Here is a 22963-nt window from a genome sequence, read left to right as displayed (position 1 = left end):
ATTGTGTAAACCTGCATAATGAAATCAGCAAAACACGCTGATTCTCAATTCTTGATTAACATGTAAAGCTCCTTAGAAAGGAAAGCTCAAAGGTGTTCTATTATGTAGCAATACAAACCACTGGGAAGAAAAGTGGTTTTTAACACTTTTACCACTTGTAACTGCAAACACTCAGCAACTCCACACAGAATCAGAATCCCTAATACAGGCTACTACCATTACCACTAGAACAGCTGTGTGTGAGAAAAGGTAAAAAAGATAAACTAACTGCAACATCCACCACCCATCTTCAGCTCTTTAAGATACTTGGGTGATGTAAGAAACTAAGACATATATTCTCAGAGGCATCGAGATATTTCATTCTCATTAGAACCATGGGCTTTGCTTTCCACTGTCTAGGCCTTCTACCTTACAGTTACAACCATAAAGCCTGGGCTTTACATGAATTGCTAGTTCACTTAAATTAGTGTATTAATAGAGTCAAGCTATAGCCCCTTATTAAATAAGAATATCCAAGAATATCCACTAATTTAACTAAGCCAATTAAAAACATACACTTTGAAAAACTCTGAGCTACATACACTTTGAAAAACCCTGAGCTGCTTAATTAATCAGAAAAAAAACATGTAGGACAAAGATGTTAAAAAATAAAATTAGTAACAGAAAAGCCCTTTAGATATGCATCTGTTCCTAATGGTATATACTTCACTAAAACTTTTAATGTCTAAAGCAGTTAAGTGCTTTACATTCTCCAGCAAATATTAGAAATCACAGGCACTAGAGAAATTGAAGATTTATTTATGGACTCAAAGTCCTACATTTCCAAATACTAAACAGAGTTCCAATGTTTTTTAAGAACACACAAAATAAAAAAGAACTATATTCAATTTAACACTGACAAATGAAATTACTAAAAATGTCATAATTTTTGTTAAACTAATTAAGTATCTTGCTGTGTCTGCAAGGTGGAAATGGCAGCGCCCACTGTGTACGAGCAAACCAAGGCTGTGGGCACAGTAACTTCTTACAAACTTCAGCTCTGTAGATGTGTCAACTGAATGAAAAATCTTAAATATTTGTCATTGAGTTTGTTTATAGATAATAATATAATGTTTGAAAGACAGCTATAACTTCAGTTGACTACAAAGCCTTTAATTTTTACTTTGCATACATATAAAACATCATTTTCAAACCTATTATAAATTGTAGTCTAGATTTCAGATTTATGCTAACATAGCCAGTATTCAACCTCAAAATTAGAACTCCTAACTTACCAATGAATATATCTGTATCTCCATGAAGATCTGTAACTCCATGAACTCAAACCTATTTTTATCATTTAGGAGAAAGTCTCTCAAAATAAAATGCCATGCCAATCTATGCCTTTCAATGTATTACAAAACTTGTTTTGCAAACTTATGAATTCTTTGTCAACATAAGCTCTATTCTTTTCTGCCTCAACAGCAGACAACAGGTTTATTTAAAGTGCAGAACTATCTTACTTTAAAATTCCGATCTAAAAAGGCTCTTGCCTTGATAAGAGATAGGAATAACAACAGACCTACTAAGCAACTCACTTTATGAAGTGTAGCAGAAGATCTGTGACAAATTTGGCAGATTTGACAATAGGGCTTCCAGGTTCGTTAAATGTGCGAGTATTGTGTTCAATGTACCGCACTTCCCACATTAACGAAGAAAGGCGCCTGTATCAAAACAGTTACAGGAAAGAAAAGGAAAAAGAAATAAGGGCAACTTCTAGCAATAAATATGAACAGGGGAAAAGACCTTACAGCCCTCTTCTCATTCACGATTGTTTTCCCTTACATCAGAAAATGTGCACATCGGATATGCTGCCCTGAGTGACCAGCAGCAGGCAGCTTCCTCTGGCTTCCCATTCTTATGTTATATTCTGTGGTAATCTCTACAAATGGCTTTAAGAACATATATTCACTTCAGCTTTTATTTTTCCTTTATGATATATATAACCCATCCTACATAGCCTGTGAACTCAGTTAAGGATTAACAAAATAGTAATAAAAATGTTTTACAGTGTACCTTTTTCTGACAGACAACAATCAGATTTCCCCTGATTTAATAACCTAACTATAGAATAGTCACATTATAAAATATTATGTTATTCTGCACAAAAGCAGAATAACTGAAAAAATAGATCCAAATATAAAAAAAAGTTAAAATAAGAAGATAGTAATGACTGATGGCATAAAAGTTACAGTTTTAAGGTAAACCTCATGAAAAACCACCAAAAATCAAAAGTGATCTGAACAATCCACTAAATATAAATATAAATTACTGCAAAGTGCAACAATATGGTTGCTTATTACCTAACTAGGCCTCAGCAATATTACAAACTAAAAAAGCCCATTTATTTAAGGTGTGTTGATTACCAAAAATAACTGCTTTCTCTTTTGACAATAGAAACAAAATCCAGCAAAAAGTTCTCTCTATCTGACAGCAAAGCAGTGCATTATAGAAGAGAAAGTTGAATTACCTCCTATGACACAATAAACACGGAATTCAATATTGCAATAGAATGATATAAACCAGAGGTGCTATTTTGAAAATGAAAAAGCAAATTTAGTTTAGAATTCAATCTTCATTTAGCATGTTAAAAGCATTAAAAATTAATTTTGAAATTTGGCCCGAAACAAAATCTATCCACATTTATTCAAAATAAACTAAAGCGACACTGATTTTAAAAAGAGAACAAAAACTCAAGGAAACTGAAGTAATTTAGAGAACTATATTCCTATATAGATATTTACTAAAAAAAAAGAAACCCACAGCAATTGAAATCACAGTTTAAGAAAATATCAAAACAGTATCAAAAAGTAGAAACTTTTTTGTTGCTGTACAACAACTCAGAAGTTCAACACCAATAATTCAAGAAGTCAGATTCTGTGTAGCTATAAAAATATTTTTTAAAGCACATCAGGACAAAAAAACCACTTGAGATATTTCTAACATCTCTCTTATTAAATTTTGAAAGTACTTAAAAAAATTATTAAGTGGAAATTTTATCCTTTGGACTAAAAGTTACTTTACTAACCCTGTAAATTTGAATCTCACATGGAACAAGTCATTTACATAATCAGGAATTTGAATGCCATGTCATTCTAAAATACATTTTGGAGGTGTTCAATCCTTTGTTGAGTTTTAGGAAATGGAAACTAAGATCAAGAATAGAAGATGAAAGGAAATAAAAGCACACACCCGTGCCCACCTCCTAGTTTGTATGACAAGACAGAAAGCTAACAAAAATAAAGCTGCTGGTAGATCACAGCAGAACTGAGAAATGGTCTCACCTGTAAAATCTGCTTTCCAGTCTTTGTTTAATGGTACTGAGGTCTGTGGGATATGCCACAACAGTGCAATACATTGGGTAAGCCTGAAGATCCACTGGTGCCACAAATGGAGAAGCAATATCTAGATGAAAAAAAAAACAAGCAAACCACAAAACCCTCAGTGTTATATACCACAAAGTTCCATAGCAGTTTTGAGATTCACCCCCCTGCAACATAAGCTATTTCTTCCTGTTTGAAATGCACAGCAGTTTCCCAAAAATAACAGTAACTAAATATTCCAAATGATTACTGATATCCTATTTAGAGTGTTTGCTGAGGTTCTGTTGTACATCCCATTGCTGCAGTGACTGGGTGCCCGTTATGTTATGCATGAAGCACCACACTCCCCAAAGGCATAGCCAAGTGCATATTTGAAATATATGCATTTGAAAAGTATAAAAATTATACGCAGATGAAGGCATGCAATTCAGTATCATTATTTACAGCACAGGCTCATTTCATTTCACTTTATATTGCCACTCTCACATCTTTAAACAAAGCGATACATTAAATTCCTGCCATAAAAGCTACAGTGCTATTTCAGCCTCTGTAAGATGTGGGTAAAATCCATGCTCAAAGTAAACAGAAACACTCATTCCTGTCCCTACCTTAAAGCAGGGAAGCCTTCCAAAATCTATCCAATATAGTGCTAGAGGACTGCTGAGCAATTTAATCTGTGCACCTGAACAACCTTGCTTTTTCCCTCCTGTACTTAAAATCATCATGAGGGCTTAGACACATCATTCTAACATCTTGTATCTCAAGGAAAAAATACTGCAATAAAAAACCATAAAATCATCTTTAAAAGTGTCAAAAGTCTTTAAAAACAGAAAATATGCTGCTGCTAAAAAGACTGCTCTTCTTCTTAAAGCTGTTTACTTACTCTTTTGAATGTCCTAGCAACTGCTACTTTGTACCAATATGCACCACACCTGCTGCAGCTGAATCCCAAACTGAGTGCTCTACCATACACCACAATGCAATATATAAAATGATTACTCTTAGATGGCACAGCAAAAACAACTCAAATTTCATCTCCTCAGTGTTTTAGGGTTTTTTAACAGAAATCTCTAATTTGTCCTACTACACTATACAGATAACCCTTTTGTTTAGGAAGCAAAGGGAAGCTTCTTATGCAGTATATCATCAAAGAAACCATATGGAATATACAGGTAATCAGAATTATTTCAAGAGTTGAGAGGTTTTTGGCTTTTTTTGAAACATAAATTGTTCCACAACTAAATAGCAAGTAGTTTTCCTAAGGTAAATCAATTACTTTGCCCTCAACATTTTATGTAATTAAAGAAATGCGGGGAAGAAATCAGGAATTAGCAAAGGAAAAATCCACACATTATCCATTCATTATCTAAGTAAATCTATGCTTTTTTCCTCCTCCCCCATATGTCCATAATGTAGTTAATATTCACTTAATCATAAAGGTTTTAATTTTAACCCCATCAGGAGATTCTGGTAGCTAAAGTTAAAAAATCAAGTAACTTGCTTTTAACATATAAAACCCAAACCCCTAGCATATGTAAAATTCTCTACCAAAAAACAACAGTTACCTTGGGAAACAAAAAAAAAAAAAAAAAAAAAGTAGGTTTCATAAGTACTCACTATTAAAAAAAACTTCAAAAATGTTCAATGAGAAAGTTTTGTTGTGTTTTTTATCACATTCATTTTGGTAATTTCAGAAGTGCTCATGATCATAGTCTGAAAAACATCAACTACAAACATACACATAGAATTCAGAATTTACCTAGAGTCATAAGCTGGTTTATCCCTGCAATAATTCTGTCACACTCCTCATCTCGGGCCCTGGAACCCCACTCTCCATCCAAAGGTTTGTAGAGCAGTGTTCTGCGTTCATCGTCAGTCAAAGGAACACTGGTTCCCAGTTCTTCTGGAAATACAGCTGGAATGAAATACGAAAGTTAAATCAAACATCGATGTTTGTATCTTGTGTAATACATATACTTGTAAATCAAAGATATCATGAAATCATTTTTATAAATACATAGCCCTTGATTTGCTCAAAGACATTTTGGATGTATCCAGTATCCTTTCTGTATATTATGCTGTGTTACATTTAAATCCTTGCAATGCAGTTTGGTGTAGAGATCCTCCCTGAAGATTCATCTTCTTCCAAATACTAATTGTAAAATTTATTTTAGAACCAAGTCAGACACTCATTTATCACAGTTAAAACTTGTGTTTTGGTTTTGGAGTTATTCTGTGTTTAAAAGCCAGTATTTTTGGTAATAAGTTCTTTTGGTAAGGAATGGTGGATGATTTCCAGATAGTTTAAGATAACTTTGACATTGCTGCTAAAATATTCTCCAGGTAGTAGTTCTACATTGCCACAGTTTTGAGGTCAAATGCTAAAATGACTGCTCCTGAGTATGCAAATTAATAGTCTCATCACCTTAGCATCCTTGAGGACCTACCAGTTTTGACAATTTATACTGTAACAGCAGATATTTAAAGTATGATGTTAAGCAGTCCTCTTAATTTTTAACAAAAGTTGATTTTGTGAATATAGCAAAAAAATCAGATTCAGGTTTAGTTATCTTAATCAATATTTTCTGAAAATTATTTTTCCTTTCTTAAAACAACAGGAATTGGCCTCGACTAAAAAGTAAACAGGGGCACTCTATTTTAATTATTTATTTTAATCATGTTATCACTCTAACACCTGTCTTTTACTTATGATAAAGAGGTACCCATTAAAAGAAGGACTGAACCAAAATAAAAAGTTGAAATGAACACAATTACAATTAAAATAAATAAGAATTATTTATGCTTACTTTCGAGAGACAATATAATCAAATGTTTCATGGAAAACACAAGGAAAAAATGCTGATTCTACTTTGCTTTTTAACAAGAGTACTATGAAGTCTTAGAAAAACCCAAGCAACCAACCAACAACCTGTGAACATGTGAATAGTGCCCATGCCATGCTGTCCACCCTGCAACCTGAGTATCTGCTACATGTGCTGGGCCAGAGGGAGAGGAAAATGCTGCTATTACCAAACTCTCTCACAGGCACAGGTTGCATCTGCAATGCACTGAATGTCTGCAGAAATGCTGGCATATCTTAAAGCAGCAGTTTCCTCAAGCTGACCTTGGGCATAGGTTTATCTTCATAATTGTACAAAGAGTTAAGTTTAACTGCACATTATCTATAGCAATTTTTGTATTATTTCTATTTTCAATATCACTCAGTTTATCTAGCATGGCTGGTTTTTCCCATTTCTTTTATCTTGATTCCCTTTAAGGTTATTAATTGATTTAAAGATATTCTTTAAATACAACTGCTTTGTGGGCCTTCTTCCCCCTCCCCCCAAAAAACAGGATTGTTTATATAAAACCATATAACATATTTTTTCTTCTTAAAATACACTTGTAAAGCAAATTATATTAATAAGGTAACATACCATTACTTGGTATCAGCTCCATGTCCCAAGGGCTCATCTTCTCAGTATCACCATTGTCCCAGCTTAAAAAAAAACACACTTAAATTATCCACTAATATTGCTTCAACAATGTAATTATTTAATGTTTGTAACAAAACTGTAATTTATACACTACAGAATATTATAATAAACTGGTACAGTGAAATGCATGACAATTTAATGAAAGTAAGTTTCTCAGTCAGTACTTCAAATGAAGGAACTAACTAACATAAAAAAGATTGAAGATAAATTTGCTAACCAGACATTGTAGCACTGAAATAAGCTATCAGGATAATCAGGCTGAAGAGGTTCCTGGCTTTCAATTGTTCCAAACCACCAAGCATCATCTATCACTGACCTGAAACGATCACCTAGGTAAGAAAAAAAAAAATTTCATCAATATAAGGCATGTACCCTCCCAGAAAAGCAGGTGTAGATATATCTGGCTTGATCCTGAATACAGAAATCCTCTGAACATTTACAGCCTCAGCAGGCAAGCATGAGTAAATGCTCAGTTAAAAACTAACAAAACTATTACATTCTTTTTGAAGATTGTTTTTTAACCAAAATGAAAGTTAATATGGCATTTTAGAAAAATAATGATTTGCAAATCTACCTACATATTCTTTACTTATGAATTTATTTCTCAATTTCATATAAAAGGTAAGACATTTCAATGCTATAAGACTCCTTTAAATCTCAAATCTACTTGCATTAAATGCTACATGCTACCTTAAAATAACTGAGCACTGTGACACTTCTGTATGGGGAATATTTTACAAGCTGCTGAGCTCATCCTCCTGCGTTTCTGAAGTGCTTTTTCAGCAATGCAAATGTAACTCAAGAGGTTCATTCTCTTTACTATGCAGGCAATCTGACTGATAATAGAATAAAATTTATTAAAGCTTGCTCAAAAGGTTAGCAAAGTAATTTACTGTGACTTGCAATGGCTTCACTACCACAAAACATTCATGCAGCTGAGAAAAAAAGCCAGAAGCATTATTAAAAAAAATTACACATGAGAATGCATGTATTACACACCATCACAAATGCTAACATTTTCTATAACACATGCCACAAAATTAAGAAACAATTATAGTGTAGTATTCTGTTCAATATAAGAAAAAATGTAATTTAAGCTTGAGATTCCAAGAACTACACATTTTTATGTGGGATTTGAATATATACACACTCTCAGCTGCTTCAGTATTTGTTCCATTTCAATACATCCACCCTCTGCCCAAATGCTTGCTGAAGTTGTCTGAAATAATAGGAAGTAAATCTATTCTCAAAAATGGTCTGCTTTCTTTACTGCATTTAAAAAAAAATTGAATTTAATGGATCACTAGTAATTCGGGACAATTATAAAGCTTCTATCAATAATCATAATTGTGCTGAATAGAACCAAGTAAACCAGAAATACGTGAAATGCAAGATCAAAAATTAAAATAAGGGCTGATGTTTTATTTTGAAAGAATAATTTATTTTCTGAAGAGCTATAGAATTACAGTTTTCCAATATAGCCTTCCCTAGAGATCAGTTTTACAAAGAAACATCCATAGGTACAACTAGGAGAGGCTTCACTGAGCTGAACATAAAGCAGATCAAAACCACTTAAAGAGGCATATACTGGCAGCTGCTTCTAAGTTCTCAAGAGCCACAGCATTCCTACAGACAGAATGCTAAAGCAGAAAACAACATGAGTGAAAGAACCATCTCCCGAATCTCTGCTTTCCCCATGTTCTCTGTGCTACCCCATCTATGCAGGAAGCAGTCAAAAATCCTTTAGAAGAAGGTGGCTCTAGTGCAGTTTTCCAGAACTGAATATCCCTGCATAATGCTCACTTGAGGATAACAAAAAATGTATGTGCAACTCACAGTGGCTGCTATGTAAGAGACAGGCAAGCACACCTGTCTAAGACATGCAGCATGAAGATGCAGGAGTGCTACTGGGATAGCTTTTAGCCCAAGTATTAAACTCTTTAATACTTGGGCTAAACTGATAGAAGTTTAAATATATCTTAGTATAGTTAAACTTGAAGGTTAACTACAGTAAGATAAAGATATGCAGTAAATAAAATCTGAATGCAATAAGAACCTGTAATTTTAAATGTTATGTTCATTCCTTCTAAACGGATTCATACAATTATATAAATTTAATATTAAAAGATATAATAGATACACAGATATTCTTCCCTGAAACAAACCCAAGACAACAACAAAAATTTACATTATTTGCATTAGAAGCTTGATAAAAGGTCCTGGTACTTCCAATACTTTCTGTGTAGCTTGGATTTATTCCAGACTGGAAATTTCTTGAAATATAGCATCAGCTCAGGAAGCCTGGCTAGGCTGTTCACAAACAAGCTGTGGCAATCATTCTGCTGCTGCTGCAATGATTTTGTGCCAAAACATGGCATGGCAGAGGAGGACAAGACCGCAGATCCATAGCCATAAGGAAAGAGCAAAGCTTAGTGACCTATTAGTAGATCTTCATCAACCTTGTCACTTATGAGAGCTTTAAACTGAAATGATCTTGGAGAGGAAATCAAGGTTTACATTTCTTACTGGATCACAAGTCTAGGGTCTTTACCAAATTCCCTGTAGGACTGAAGATGAGCTGTCTTTCAGACAACATAGTGCAAAGTATGAGATGATATGGAACTTATTCCTATGGCATCATGTAATTTATACATGTAAAGTAGCCATCCTAAGGATACTGCACAGGCATACAACCTAAGGATATCAAAGGACAGGAGATTAATTCATTCCACAGCTGAAAGATGATCTTTGTCATCATATGGAAAAGATGACTTGGAAATAGATCTGACTGGAGGACCTACCAGATATGGGCATTGTTCCAATATCCAGTACTCTGAAATAACTGGGCACAGGCAAAGTAAAAAGAATCCAAGTCATTCCCTCATCACTTGGCAGCAAATTATAACTATATACACTTCAGTGAAGCTAAACCATAGGGTTTAGAAAAGAACTCAAAAAGGATAAGAAGATGGAAAGAGCATTCTTTTTGTACAACCTAGACATCAATTTGCAATTTTTGAAAAAGTATTCCCATGTTTTCAGTAGAAATTTCAGAAATTGATAAACAATCATCCTAGTAGCAATGCAGTTGTAGGAGGGCCTTCAATAAAAAAAAAAAAAAGAGATACAAACAATATATAGGCTACAAGAAGTTTTCAGCTAGCAACAAACACCACATTCCTAAAACCTATCCCTAACTATTCCCTCTACAAATATACAACTGACATTTTCTTTGCACTTTCTTTTAAAGATCACCTGCAATATTTAGCTTGCTTGCTGCCACTTTGGTCAAGGACTATGTAGAACTCTCCAGCTAACTATGGGCAGAGTTCACTCTCTGACTTCAGTATAGCATTAGGATTTCTTTACCATAATCTACTATTAAGAAAGCTATCATGAAAATAGGTAGACACTTAGAAAAACAAACAAAACCACAGCACACAACTTTCCCCACAACTCACCTATATTCCATCGCCTATGCTTTGCATCATCAAATTGTTGCCTCAAAACTAGGAAATCTATGACATCTGGCATATCATGGTACCTAATTACAACAGAACACACAACTATTAAGCAATAAACCAGCAAAAGCATAAACCACAGAAAAAAATTAACACTTCAAAATCAACACTTGAAAAGCACAAGGCAATATTTATGTAATCATTCCACTTTCAACCTCAACACCCCCTGGCCATCCCCATCCAAGAAAACCCCCAATTTGCATACAGTATTGCTTTCCTTACTTCATGGTGAAGGCTCCTCCAGTCAGTTTACCCGTATCAGGGTCAAGAAAAGCTAGTTTAAGACAGCAGAGAGTAGGCAATCCCACTTCATACTTAATCCCAACTATTTTCATCAGCTCTTGCTCCTAGAATAAATAAAATACTATGTACCATCACTGAAGTTAATTGAAATAGCTTTCTGAAACATGAAAACATGGGTATATTGAATGTATTATATTTCTGCCAGATCGTGTAAAAATCAAGAATCTGAAATTTAGTCTTTCACAACGAGCTATCATTTCACAATGAAATATGTTTGAAAAATATTTTGCTATGAAGTATAAGCATCTTATCTGCTCAAGCTGATACAAAAAGTATTAAAGTTTAACGTCTGATTTCATTTGACTATAAGTCAAATTTTTCCCCTTATCTTACAATATTAAGAGCACTAGATTTACTTGTATCAGGGACTTACTTCCAGTTAGGTTTGTTTGTTTATTTGTGGTTTTTGTTGGTTTTTTGGGTTTGTTTGTTTGTTTGTTTGGGGGGTTGTTTGGGTTTTTTTAATATTAAGTTAGAAACAAAAAAGAAAAAGAAGCCATACCCGCAATTCCATTTTATGCCACGGTTGTTTCTTGGGATTAATATTATAAATTTTATTCTTCTTGGCCATTACAACATATGCTTCATGACCTTGTCGGAAATAGTAAACCTAAAAGTGAAATGTGACAGTTATCCTACAAAGACTCTGTGGAGCTGAAATGCTAAAATGTCACTGTCGTACAATGTGTGCACTTTCTATTTCATCAACTTTTCAGTCTGTTTTCCTGCCAAAGTCAGGAGTTCTCAAAATTTAAGTGGAGGAAAATAAAAAAAGAATTATTATATAAAATTATAGAAACATTTACAAAAAAAAAAAAAAAAAGCAGAAAACACTTAGAACATTATTTTCTGTATGGACAAAATACCCTAAATTACACATGAGTGAGGCCAACAAAATCACTAACAAAACCATCCATTTATCATTGCACCACAGAGCAATTAAATGACAGCAACAACTAATCTATCTGTTACACATCACTGTAGGACAGCCCAAAGTTAACTATCAAGTATCACTAAACTCACTATCTAGCCTATCTTTTTTGAACAAGAAATATATTCTAGAAAAAAAGGTCTGTTATTGTTCTGGTAAGATTTTGGTGTTTGCTTCCATATCACTCAAAAAGTAGTCTAACAAATGCCTGAACAAACAAAAATAGACATTTCCAATGCTTATTAATTTTTTTAATCCTTCTAGTAAATATTTCCATGGTTCAGACACATCCAGTCTAATCCAGTTCTGCTTTGATCTTGTTGCATATATCATACCACATGGATGAATGCTTTTATAATAAGCCATCACTGTAATGAGTAAGTAAGCTGAAACCCATTAACATGCATTCAAGGAATGCATTTGAAATCCGAAACAGAGGTTCCCCAAACTAATAAGAACAAAGATCTGATAAATGGCTGTATTCTTGGTGCAATTTATGCCAAATAAAAGATCCTCTTTAAGTGTCCCAACATGGAATTTCCATCTAATTGCACAAAGGAAAGATAGCTTTAATGTAAAGGTCCAATACAACAAGAAAAAGCAGAGCAGAAATCACTCTAAGTTTTAAAATACACAAATAAACACACTATATTTGTATTCCTACCTATTTGCCAAAGCACTTGTATCATAAAACATTATAAAGAAGTCTTTGCCAGGTTTCTACATTAACGAGTACTGAACTCTTAGTGCCATGTGTCAATTTTTTTTTTTAAATTAAGAACTCAGCACCACATTTTTTTAAAAATCCCTGTTTTCAGAGTATTCAATATGCATAATATCCTCATAGGGACAAAATATATAGCAGCTACAAAAGGCATGAAAGCAGTGAGAATCTCCTAGGCACTGTCAGAATCTATCTGTCAGGAAAAGGAACAGAGGCTACTGAGACACATCTGAAGGCAAATTTACATTACATTCTCAACATTATGATGATTGTTTCCCATACTTTCCACTGAATCAAAACAAAAAAAGTGCACAGGCTACAAACAATCTCTGCTACACTCAGTGTTTCTGCTAAACCACTACATAAATTCAACCCACTGTTTACAGAAGTAAAATATTCTTTATTTTGCAAATGACTCTAAGCATTGCATCTTCCGGCAGAAGAACAAACTGCAAAGATATTTGTGAAAAGAAAAAAAAATTCATATCTTTTTCCAGGAAATAATATTTTTATGCTTGATGAATTCCTGCTTCTGCATGTTTGTTGTAGTACCATACAAAACTGGTTTTTATTGTGTTAAGGGCAGAAGACTCCAACAAACATGCCTGGTATTTGAGTATTCAAACAGGAAAGTTGCAAGCCCATCCCTCTGGTGTGTTTCCACTATTCTACAAGTCACAGGGCAGAGATCTGTAAACAGCACTATTCAGAAAGGGAAAAGGGATGGTATGTGCTATTCTTATACCCTAAGTGTAACTAAATATAGCACTACTGGCTTTTTATTACATGTTTGTACAGCTTGAGAACAAATTTTAAATATACCCCTTCCCAAATCTTATAAAACATAGCTACCATCCAACAAAGTGTTGGAAGGCCACACAATATCACTTCTCATAATATTCCTCTAATTAAACAAACTCTTTATTTCTGTGCATGTCAAAAGTAACTTTCTAGATGAATACTTTCTTTTCACATATTAAGCAAATCCGGGGAAGGCAAGTATCAGAGATGGAATTTCAGACAGAGCAGCTGGATTACAAACATACTCTCAATTGGAGCAATTATTCCTACTTTCTAGGCACAGGACACAAAACCTCCTGTTTTCCCACATAAAGCATTTTCAGCAAAAGGATGTACCCTACTTAGATATTCCTAGTACACACTGTACGTGGTATTCAGCCGGTGCCAAGTCAAACACAACTGTTTATCTTACTAAACCAATATGATGTTAAAGTCTCCTGAGCAGTATGGTACTGATAAATCCTTGGCTGCTTCACTGGATCCAGATGGTATCAGTCACCAAATATACTTATTTGGACTTGATCTTTTGAACAGCAGAGTCTCCAAAACATGCTTCCTGGAGGGTATCAATCCATAAGTATTCTCTCTAGCTGCAACTCTCAACTTGAAATGCTCCTTCCCTCCCTCACTAGACTTTGCTGATGTAATTTTTGCATAACTGTGCTATGAACTGATCAGTGAAGTGATCCAGTAAAAACAAAACTGCTTGCACATGCAACCTCTGTTCCTGATTCTGTTCTGAGGTGGTGCTCACAAAAAGCTTCAGCTTGGGAACAAAGTTAATCAACTTTGTCACCATGTCAAATATTTCTCCAACAGCATTCTAAAAGTGTGAGCTATACAACAACTCTGTTGAGTAACTCAGAAAACATGCTGCTCCCCAAACAGACAACACACACTGCCCATTACAGCATAAGGCAGCTATTTCCTCTTATTTTAACCTGAGGGGGTTTTAAGAAACATGTACAGACTCTGGCTTTCAAGATTGCATTCTACCTAATACTACTTAATCATAGAATGCACTGTAATGTTCACCTGCTACATGTTCCAAAACAGAAACTGGTGGGTATACTTTTGCTACTGTATTTTGAGACATCTGGGTCATTTACAGTCTGGTTTGTATAAAATACATATATACAAAACTTTTCTCGTGGTTTTCCATGGTAAGAGATGAACAGAAGCTTTTTATATCAGGAACACAAGTGATAAGGACAATATCAGTATTTTTTTTCAAAATAAATGAATTTTTTTTAAAAATGACATCAAAACAATCATACCAAGCAAAAAAACTCACAACCTTCCCCAGGAGGCTTGATTCCTGGCGTTTATTTTCAAGTCCCAAACTGAAGTATGTTTTCCAGACTTAATTTCATATCTGATTTCTTACCTGTTTTTCAGGATCCTAAATACTCTACAATTAAGGAATACTTTTACAACATAAAGCACCTCACACAGCTTGTCTACAGGTGTCATAAGGAAATCCACACACTGAATAGCATACAAGAAGGAACACTACTGCAACAGCAGGGAATAATAATATAAAGTTAAAGCAACACTATGCAGAATATTTTCGAAGTACAAAGAAGCAAAAGCAATTTTAACCAGATTAAAGAATGTTTTTAAGAAAATCCAAAATATTTTGATTAGAAGTCTCTGGAGGAAAAATGTACAGATGAAAATACAAAAGGCAAAAACAAACTGAAAGAAGCAAGGACACAGAGGCAAAAACTGCAATACCTCATCTCCCATCTGTGGGACAAACGGGCACCGCCGAGGAACAGTGTCTGTAATCCATGCTGAAGGCAGCCATTCCTCCAGTGTCAAACCATTTTCTGCCAGAACTCCTACAGCCAGCCTCTGAAGAAAACATAGAGGATTTGTACAAAATTATTGTTACTGTGAGGATTAATCTTAACTGCCTTTTGAGATTTTTTGGGGGGTGTGTGAGGTAATTATGTCTCATGCCCAAAAAGATACGATGGAAACATGTCATTTTCTTGAACCAAATTCACATGGCTGCATTGGCCAAAAAGGCACTAAAATTATACAGCTGCTTCCAATTAAGGAACCTTGCACAAAAAAAGGAGGAAGATTTATGAGGTAAATCATGTGAAAATTACCTGGATTGGGCACATCCACAATTACTATATTTACTATAAAGTGCAATGCAACTACATTTTCAGAATGCATTTCCACATCACATACTTGTAAGCAATGACACTCAAGGCAGTTGCTCATCCTAGGTGCACACTGCTTGTCTGTATCCAATAAGTCAGATAAAGCAGAGGTTTGTACAGCCATTCAGGCAAGGCTGCTTTGAAATTCCTAACAGGATCTTGTGTGTGTGTACAGAAAACAACCCTGGATGTCTGTACAGAAATCCACTGCATACAGCCACTGCTGGAGGACTGCATCTCCAGACTGCAAGTAGGATATGCCATGTGTAATTCCATTACACCAATTCAAATGTGGTTTCACATGACAAAAAGCACTGTGATGATTGCACCAGTGAGTATCACAGGAAAAAGCATACATATAGTAAAAAACAAAAGCCCACAAAAAAAAAAAATAAAAAATAGAACATCTCTATTGTAATGAGTCAATAACATGGAAGCACTTTGTGAATTCTGAGGTTCAAGTAGGTCTGTCTTGCAAAAAACTGATATATTGCATCAGAGCAAAGTGTCTAGCTAACTGGTGAATTATGGGAAGGCAGAACCTTCCCTTATTATAACTTTACACATTAATCATCAGTTGAAAACATTCTGGAACTGAAGTCTGAAGTTAGTTACTCATCATGAAGGGACTATTCCCAGTGATTTTATTAAATAATTTCTGAAACTTTACCAAATCCTTTAGTAATTAGTTCCACTACCTGACTACACACTCAAGTGGGTTTGGGGTTTTGAGCTTTTTGTGTCACCAGGTGCAACATCTCACTGTAACAAAAGAAGGAAGGAAATCATTGTGCATTTATTCCTTTCTAAACCATTATAGTTTTATACAAGCTTTTTCATCATATCTCTTCCAAACTCTCTCCCTTCTAAGAGTCAGCCTCTGTGTCTGATCTAAAGAAAAAAAAATGTTCAGCACTTTTGATCTTCCTGGGTGATCCTTCCTTGTCTTTCTTTACTGCTGTATAATTTTTTAGATTGATTTTTGGTAGAGGAGGATTAGAAATGTAAGCACCGTTCAAGATCATTAAACCCATGCATTAATAGAGATGAATGTCAATTTTCTCTACTCCTTTTTTAATTTTTAAGATTCTATGTGTGGCTACAAAGACATTCAGAAGTTCTTTCCTCAACTGAAAGACCTAATTTTGAATCAGGATCAGAATGAGGAAGAACTTTCTACCAGAAAAGCCTGTGAGCTCTCTGCTCACTAAAGAGGTCAAATGTCCACCACAAGAAACTTCAAAGACTAACATCTGTCAGGAATGACAGGTATAATTAATGCTACCAAGGGATAGAGGAAAGAGAGATGATTATTTAAAGTACTTCCAGCCTCATATTTTCTTCTGACTCAAGAAATAAGCAGGTCAGCTTTTAAAGTCTGAAATATCTAGCCCTGGTACTTTTTAAATCAAAGATGTCCCATATCTCAATAACTGGGACTAAAATGGATGCAAGATTCTCAAAACCCTCTGGTTAGTTTTAATCTAAGTGGAAATACTAGGCTGTCAACCAGTTTTTAATAATAAGAAGCTAAACTAGAAGTTTCAATCATCTAAAAAGTCCCCCAGCATCTATTTCTCTCATCTGCTTTCTTATCCCTTCTGATACCTTCTTTTTGTTTCAGATTGTATGAATAGCAATATACTCTTAGTATTGACAGTGCAACTAATGACTGTGTACAATACAGAAAAAGTAGCCAAAAGAAAGAAGAAAGATTACCACCTGACATCCTGTATGCCATACCAGAGATTCACAGCTAATCTGACACTGTGCCAGCCTCTGTGTTCGAACAGCTGCTTTGTCAGTCTACCTTCTAATGAGGGCTAAGACACTGAAATAATTATCTTAAAGAATGCTGAGGACTCCTAACCTAATAAATAAACAAAATACAGGTACTTAGTTTAGATGATATAGTTAGCTTCCTTGGGTACTGCAAAAATAGAAGCTTTAAGCTTACAATAACAACTAACATCTACCAGATAGATCACTTCTGCTCTCTGTAAAGAAAGAAGGAAGAATGAAGTTTTCAGATCTAACAATTAAAAACAAAACAACTTCTGAAAATCCCCACTGAAAATAACTAAAATCACTGGAAATTTCTATGTACTGATATAAACTGTAATTACATTATATTAGAAAGCAAACAAAATACAGACAACAACAAAGTCCTGATCAAGTCATATTTCTCTTGATGGAGTCAATAATAACGAGCATAATGCAAATATTATATATCACAGAATTGACAGAAAACAATTACACGGTTGTGCAAATCTAAAACAAATTGCAATTATATAAGAAGACAAGTCAGCATAGCTGTAAAAAATACTGGCACTTTATAACAATACTCAATTGTATTGGAAGTTGAATACTCTACTTCCACAGAAAGGAAGTTTCTGGTGTGAGCAAGGATAGTGATAAGGACATTAGAAGTGCTCCTTACATCAAATGTATCATATTCAGAAAGCATATCATTATAGTTACCTGTCTTGCAAGAGGTCTTTAACTACCATTTGTAAAGAGTAAAAGTCATTATGTACTTTAAAATTAGACAATATTAAGTTGTATATGTAACTGAATCATTCATCCAATTATTTCTAAGTCAGCTGGAATTGAGCAACCTGCAATACACAAACATCTAACCTTTTGTTTTCTCTCTTTGGGTTTCCTCTTCTTTGGTGATGTTGATGGTCCATCTTTCTCCTCAATGCCCTTTTTCCTTTCCTTTTTAATTTGCTTCCTTTGTTTTTCAGGTCCTTCTTCATCCTCTGAACTACTTTCTGCTTTCTTTGTTTTAATTTTAGGAATTTTCTTTGGTGGTTGCAAATTGATTCCTGCATCTGCCGTCCAGTCAGAATAATCACTAGAATAGTCACTATATATGATATAACAAAGAAAAAAGAAATTAAACCCTAAAGTTACAAAGTGCATTGGATTACATAATATAACCCAATAAAAGATTGCAGTTAACAGTCTAGATAACTACAATGTTTTGATAGTTAAAACCCTGATGATTAAAACCCTATATTCTATCTACAATTTAAATGGGAATAAACCAAAAGCCCTGACATATTTGGTCTTGCAAGAAACTTAGAGCATCCCTCAAAGTAAATACTTTTATTTACTTCATCAATTCAAGAGGATAAACATTGAAGTTTGGATATTGTTTTCAAGACTTCTGGTTTTGAATAGCTTTGAATGAAAAAATAAAGGACGCTCTATTTGCTCTTTAATTCCAAACCAAGGATCACAGCTCAGACTGAGCACCAAAGGAAACTGCTACTACCTGCCTGAAGTTTTGGTATGCCTGAAAAGAAATACCTTCCTGCAAAACAATTCTGCTTCTAGCAAACAAGGAAAAACCTTCCCTAAATTTTAGTTAGCAACATGACTGAAAATTAAATCCTTAAAGTTTCGTGTTCTTGTTCACTTTTTCTTCTAAATCTGCACAAGTTATTAATCATTAACTATTTACAGCAAAAATTACTAAAGATTTCCTAGCAAGAATTTTCTCTCTATGTTATATATACCGTCACTTACCTAGAACTGCCATCACTGTGCCATGCTCTTTCATCATCCTCTGAAGTTCCACCACTGGCAACAACTACTTCCCCTTCCTAATAAGGAGAGCAGAGAGCATTGGGAAGGGGGAGAGAGGGAAGCAGAGAAAAAGAAAGGATTTTCTTTAGAGTTTAAGTTATAATATATGACAATACAATGAAAACTTTTCTAGGCTTTATATGCGTTATAAACATCTGGTATTCTAGAAGCTTTATGTTAAAAAGGAATTTTAGTTTGCAGGAAGTTCCTTGGCTTTAGTGGACTTTTTATAAAGAAGCATGAAGATATATGTACCTGGCCAGATGCAGTGTAGAGCAACATTTTTCATCACCATTTGAAAAATTAGTTTACCTTCTCAAAAATTATTTTTAACATTGTATTTCCACATCTTTTTAATACTGAACAAAAACCCAATATGAACATTATGTACTCCTCACACATTCTCTGCCATAGCTACAGAAGCACAGAAGAGTTGAGGCTGGAAGGTACTTCTGGAGGTCATATTATCCAACCTCCCTGTTCAAACAGGGTCACCTAAAGTTGGTGACCATATTGCTAGGCCATGTGGGCACTACTGACTAGGCTTACAAACTGCACACATACTTTAGAAAATACCCCTACAAATGAGCATTTTTCTCCTTTGTCAATTACTTTTTAAGTCAAAGTTAAACATATACAACAGCATGTGAAAACCTAATACAACATAATTTTTTAAAGAGGTGAAAGGAAACACCCAATAAAAAATGTAACTTGAGTTTCCACTAAAAACAAGGTTTCATTCGCTGCAGCAGGAGCTTTATGCATAGAAATGGAATGTGTAAGACTGCCTCAAGAATAAGGCTCTTACATCTGAAGAACTGTGTCCATTTTCCAGCTCTTCAGCAGGCCTTGCAGTTTCTTCTGCTGCATATCTCGTACGATAGTTGTGCTGATTGGCTGCTTGTTTCTTTGAGTCACTAGCATCTAGTAAATTATCATGAGAATGGTTCTGTGAAGATATAAAAGTCAAAATACATAATATTTGAGTATACATTTTATTAATACATAGCATTTTCTTTAATAATACTATTCCAGGAAGCAATTTTTGGATTGGCAAAAAGGTACAAGTCCAAAACAAAGAGCTGCTGAAGAAAACACTCCACATGCATAGTTGAATGAATGTAAGCACCAAACAGTTCTGTGTATCCTGGAAATAATTAAATTTCTTCCCAGACACAAACACAATTTTTAAATCTGCAATTATTAAAAATATTCATTCTCTGAAAAGTACATGTCAGTTAATAAGGACTAAAACATAACTACTGATAGGCTGCTAAGGGTTTGTAAAAGCTTAGAATTACACTAAAAATGACTAAGGAAGGAAGACTCTTAAACAGAAGTCCAAAGTGTTATTTTGCAGCCAAGGGGTCAGATGTGTTCGAAAAGAAACCCGTACAGTAATACATCCTTAGCATAGAGATGACTGTTAGAAAATACAGACCTTTAAATAGTATGATGATGCATTGAAGAATTCAAATGAATGAGTCAGTTTGAAAGAATATGAAGCTTAAAAGAATGAAATAAAGCTGTAATTTAGAAACACTTCATGCTCCAGCATCAAGAGATTTTGTTCCTCCTGTAGAATATATATAATGCAAACACTTGCTCTCTACATCAAGTCTACAATCTTGTCTTAGTCCCCAGTCACTGGGAAAAAACCCCAAGAGTCATGATCACAATTTCAAGAGTTTTGTGCTATTTTTTTTTTTTGGCATGTATAGTCAAACTTCATCCTAGTTCAGATCCAAGAAAATAATTTCTGGGCTCATTACTAAGTGCCACAAAAAGAGGCACACTTCCTTCTTTTCCAGTATTATCCTCCTGCCACAAAGAAAACCTCGAGTATCTATCAGGTGCTGATAATAGTTTAAAAAAAAAAACACTCCCAGAGATGAAGAAAGCAAAACTGGAACAAAACAAAGAAAGGAACTAATATTTTGACAACCTTCTAGTAGAGCAGACTGCTTATACCTATTCCTCTTGATTTTTTTTTTCTTTTGTACAAAAGAAAATACCTTTTCTATCATGTAAGATATAAGCTGGTTCATTAGGTTAAATTTTCTTCTTGAGGAAAATAACTCCCACTTTTTACAGTAAAAGCTGTACTAAAACTTGGCTATAAGATTTAGTTTTCCTTAGCCACAACAATCATCATTAAAGTGCAGAAGTCCAGTAACTGTTTTTTCTCCCATGCTCCCTGTCAGAAGATACACACCTTTTGCAGGCATGACGGCAACAGTTCAGTAAAGCAAGCCAGCACACCACTCTGTAAAGTTGTGTTCAAGTTTTCATCAAAGCACAGAGGACCAACACAAACTGCTCCATGCTCTTTTCAGTGAGCTTCTTTACTGTGCTTCAGTTGTTCTGTCCTTCTGTCTAGTTGGGGAAGTTATCACTGACAGCACAGTTACCAGAGACACTTCTAACGGGACTGCTCAGCTATCAGCATTTTAACATTGCCTAAGACTTTTGAGACCTGGGGCACTCATTCCTCCTTCTGGATTCCCTTGGCACTGCACAAGGGATCTCCTCAAGCTGCTCTGACCTGACCCAGAACAGCTCCAAGGCAGCCCTGAGCCCAGTGGCAGAGCCCATCCCACAGCCTTCTGTCCTTCAGCCTTCTGGGGCTGCTCACTTCTCATCAAGCTCTCAAGATGCATTACCAAAGCAAAGAGGTCACAAAAGCCAGTGCTATAGTAACTTGTTTCTGCTACTGCACTGTGCCTTTTTCACCATAAAACATAGTAGGGACATAGGAGGGACAACAGAATGGAATCCCATAACCCCAGTGAAAGAAATTAGTCAAGTATCCATCACGATAAGGGGGACATATTTTGCAGAAGCTACGTTACAGCTTGACTGTGATGTTCATGTCTTCTCTCTAGAAACAAAAGTCCTAAAATCCTTACCTCCCTGTTTTTCCTCAGAGGTGAGGTTTCTCAAACAGTTATCATCAATACAGCTTTTCCCTACTCAAATAGAACTACAGATGCTTGGAAAACTGAAGCACTTTGCATTACTCTTTGGTTTTGAAAAGAGTTCTTTTCTTTTGGCAGTTCAAAGCTTGAGGGAAAAATCAACTCCCCAGCCCCTCCACCCAATCATTCGCACATGGAAAAAAGCAATACCACTGTATAAGTACTGGGTCATAGTAACAGAATGATAGAATGAAGTTGGAAAGGACCTCTAGATGTCACCTTGTCTAAACCCACTGCTCAAGCAGGGATGAGAAAAGTGGTCATAATGTATGCAATTGTCTCATCTTGCCAAAAAAATACATTTTAACTTCATTCCTATTCATCTTTATTTTTCAAAATCTGAAGAGAAGCTGTAAAGGCAGAACTTTATTTATTTGGGCAGGGGTGGAGTTGAATGTGGAAGTTTGACTATAAAGTACAACAGGTTTTTTTCCAACAAAATGTAATTATCACCAGCGTGTTCAACTAAAACTGAGGAAACACAGCTGATGCCTCCTCTCCCTCAATATAGAACCTAAAGAAAGGGCTTGAAATTGTACTCTCAACTCTAACAGTAGGCTGGGAAATAAAGCCAAGATAACCTATGATTTGAAGTTCAATCATCACTTTCTCTCTAAACACTTTGATGAGCAGTAATATATGCTGACAAGTACCTTGTACCTTGTCCAAGGCTTGCAGTCAGTATCAGAGCATATCTATTGATACAACAGAAATTACAGCTCCTGACAGAAGTTTTTCTGTGAAATAAAGATTATGGCATTTCCTGTATTTGAGAGGGATACTGGACACTGCTGGGGGTCTTGGTAACATCATTTCTGAGAGATACAGTGGAAACCCAGTGATGTCCTGACAACTGAGACCACACAGCATGCTAGGGTCCTTATGACTCTGACAGCACTGGGAAGCACAGCTTTGCTGCAGTCTCATACAGGGCTCAAGCAATTTTGGAAAGCTTTGTCTGTAGCAATTTCATGGTATTTCTTAACCAGCAGAATCTATTTTTTGTGTGAAAATGATCCTTCCTTCCTTAAGCCAACAGGAATGAACTTCTACTAGGAAGTTTAACAGGGGC

The 22963-nt window shown here is 35.0% G+C and overlaps 1 protein-coding gene across 1 annotated transcript in view; it reads right to left on the bottom strand.

The window, feature by feature from the left end:
* The window catches only part of PHIP (pleckstrin homology domain interacting protein), a 108068-nt gene that overhangs the window by 14439 nt on the left and 70666 nt on the right, over positions 1–22963 (bottom strand). Inside the window, exons 21-32 of the mRNA XM_059467443.1 lie at positions 19722–19862; positions 18854–18930; positions 17957–18188; positions 14877–14996; positions 11186–11293; positions 10603–10727; positions 10321–10403; positions 7077–7188; positions 6800–6861; positions 5122–5277; positions 3324–3444; positions 1578–1703 (exon numbers count right to left, since the gene is read on the bottom strand). Of these exons, the coding sequence (XP_059323426.1) occupies positions 1578–1703; positions 3324–3444; positions 5122–5277; positions 6800–6861; positions 7077–7188; positions 10321–10403; positions 10603–10727; positions 11186–11293; positions 14877–14996; positions 17957–18188; positions 18854–18930; positions 19722–19862 (1463 nt within the window). The remainder of the gene's footprint in view (positions 1–1577; positions 1704–3323; positions 3445–5121; positions 5278–6799; positions 6862–7076; positions 7189–10320; positions 10404–10602; positions 10728–11185; positions 11294–14876; positions 14997–17956; positions 18189–18853; positions 18931–19721; positions 19863–22963) is intronic.

This window comes from Ammospiza nelsoni, chromosome 3 (genome assembly GCF_027579445.1).
Source record: "Ammospiza nelsoni isolate bAmmNel1 chromosome 3, bAmmNel1.pri, whole genome shotgun sequence".
In the NCBI taxonomy this organism is placed as follows: domain Eukaryota; kingdom Metazoa; phylum Chordata; class Aves; order Passeriformes; family Passerellidae; genus Ammospiza; species Ammospiza nelsoni.
The sequence above is the reverse complement of the archived record's forward strand: the minus strand, read 5'-3'. Positions and strand labels throughout refer to the sequence as shown.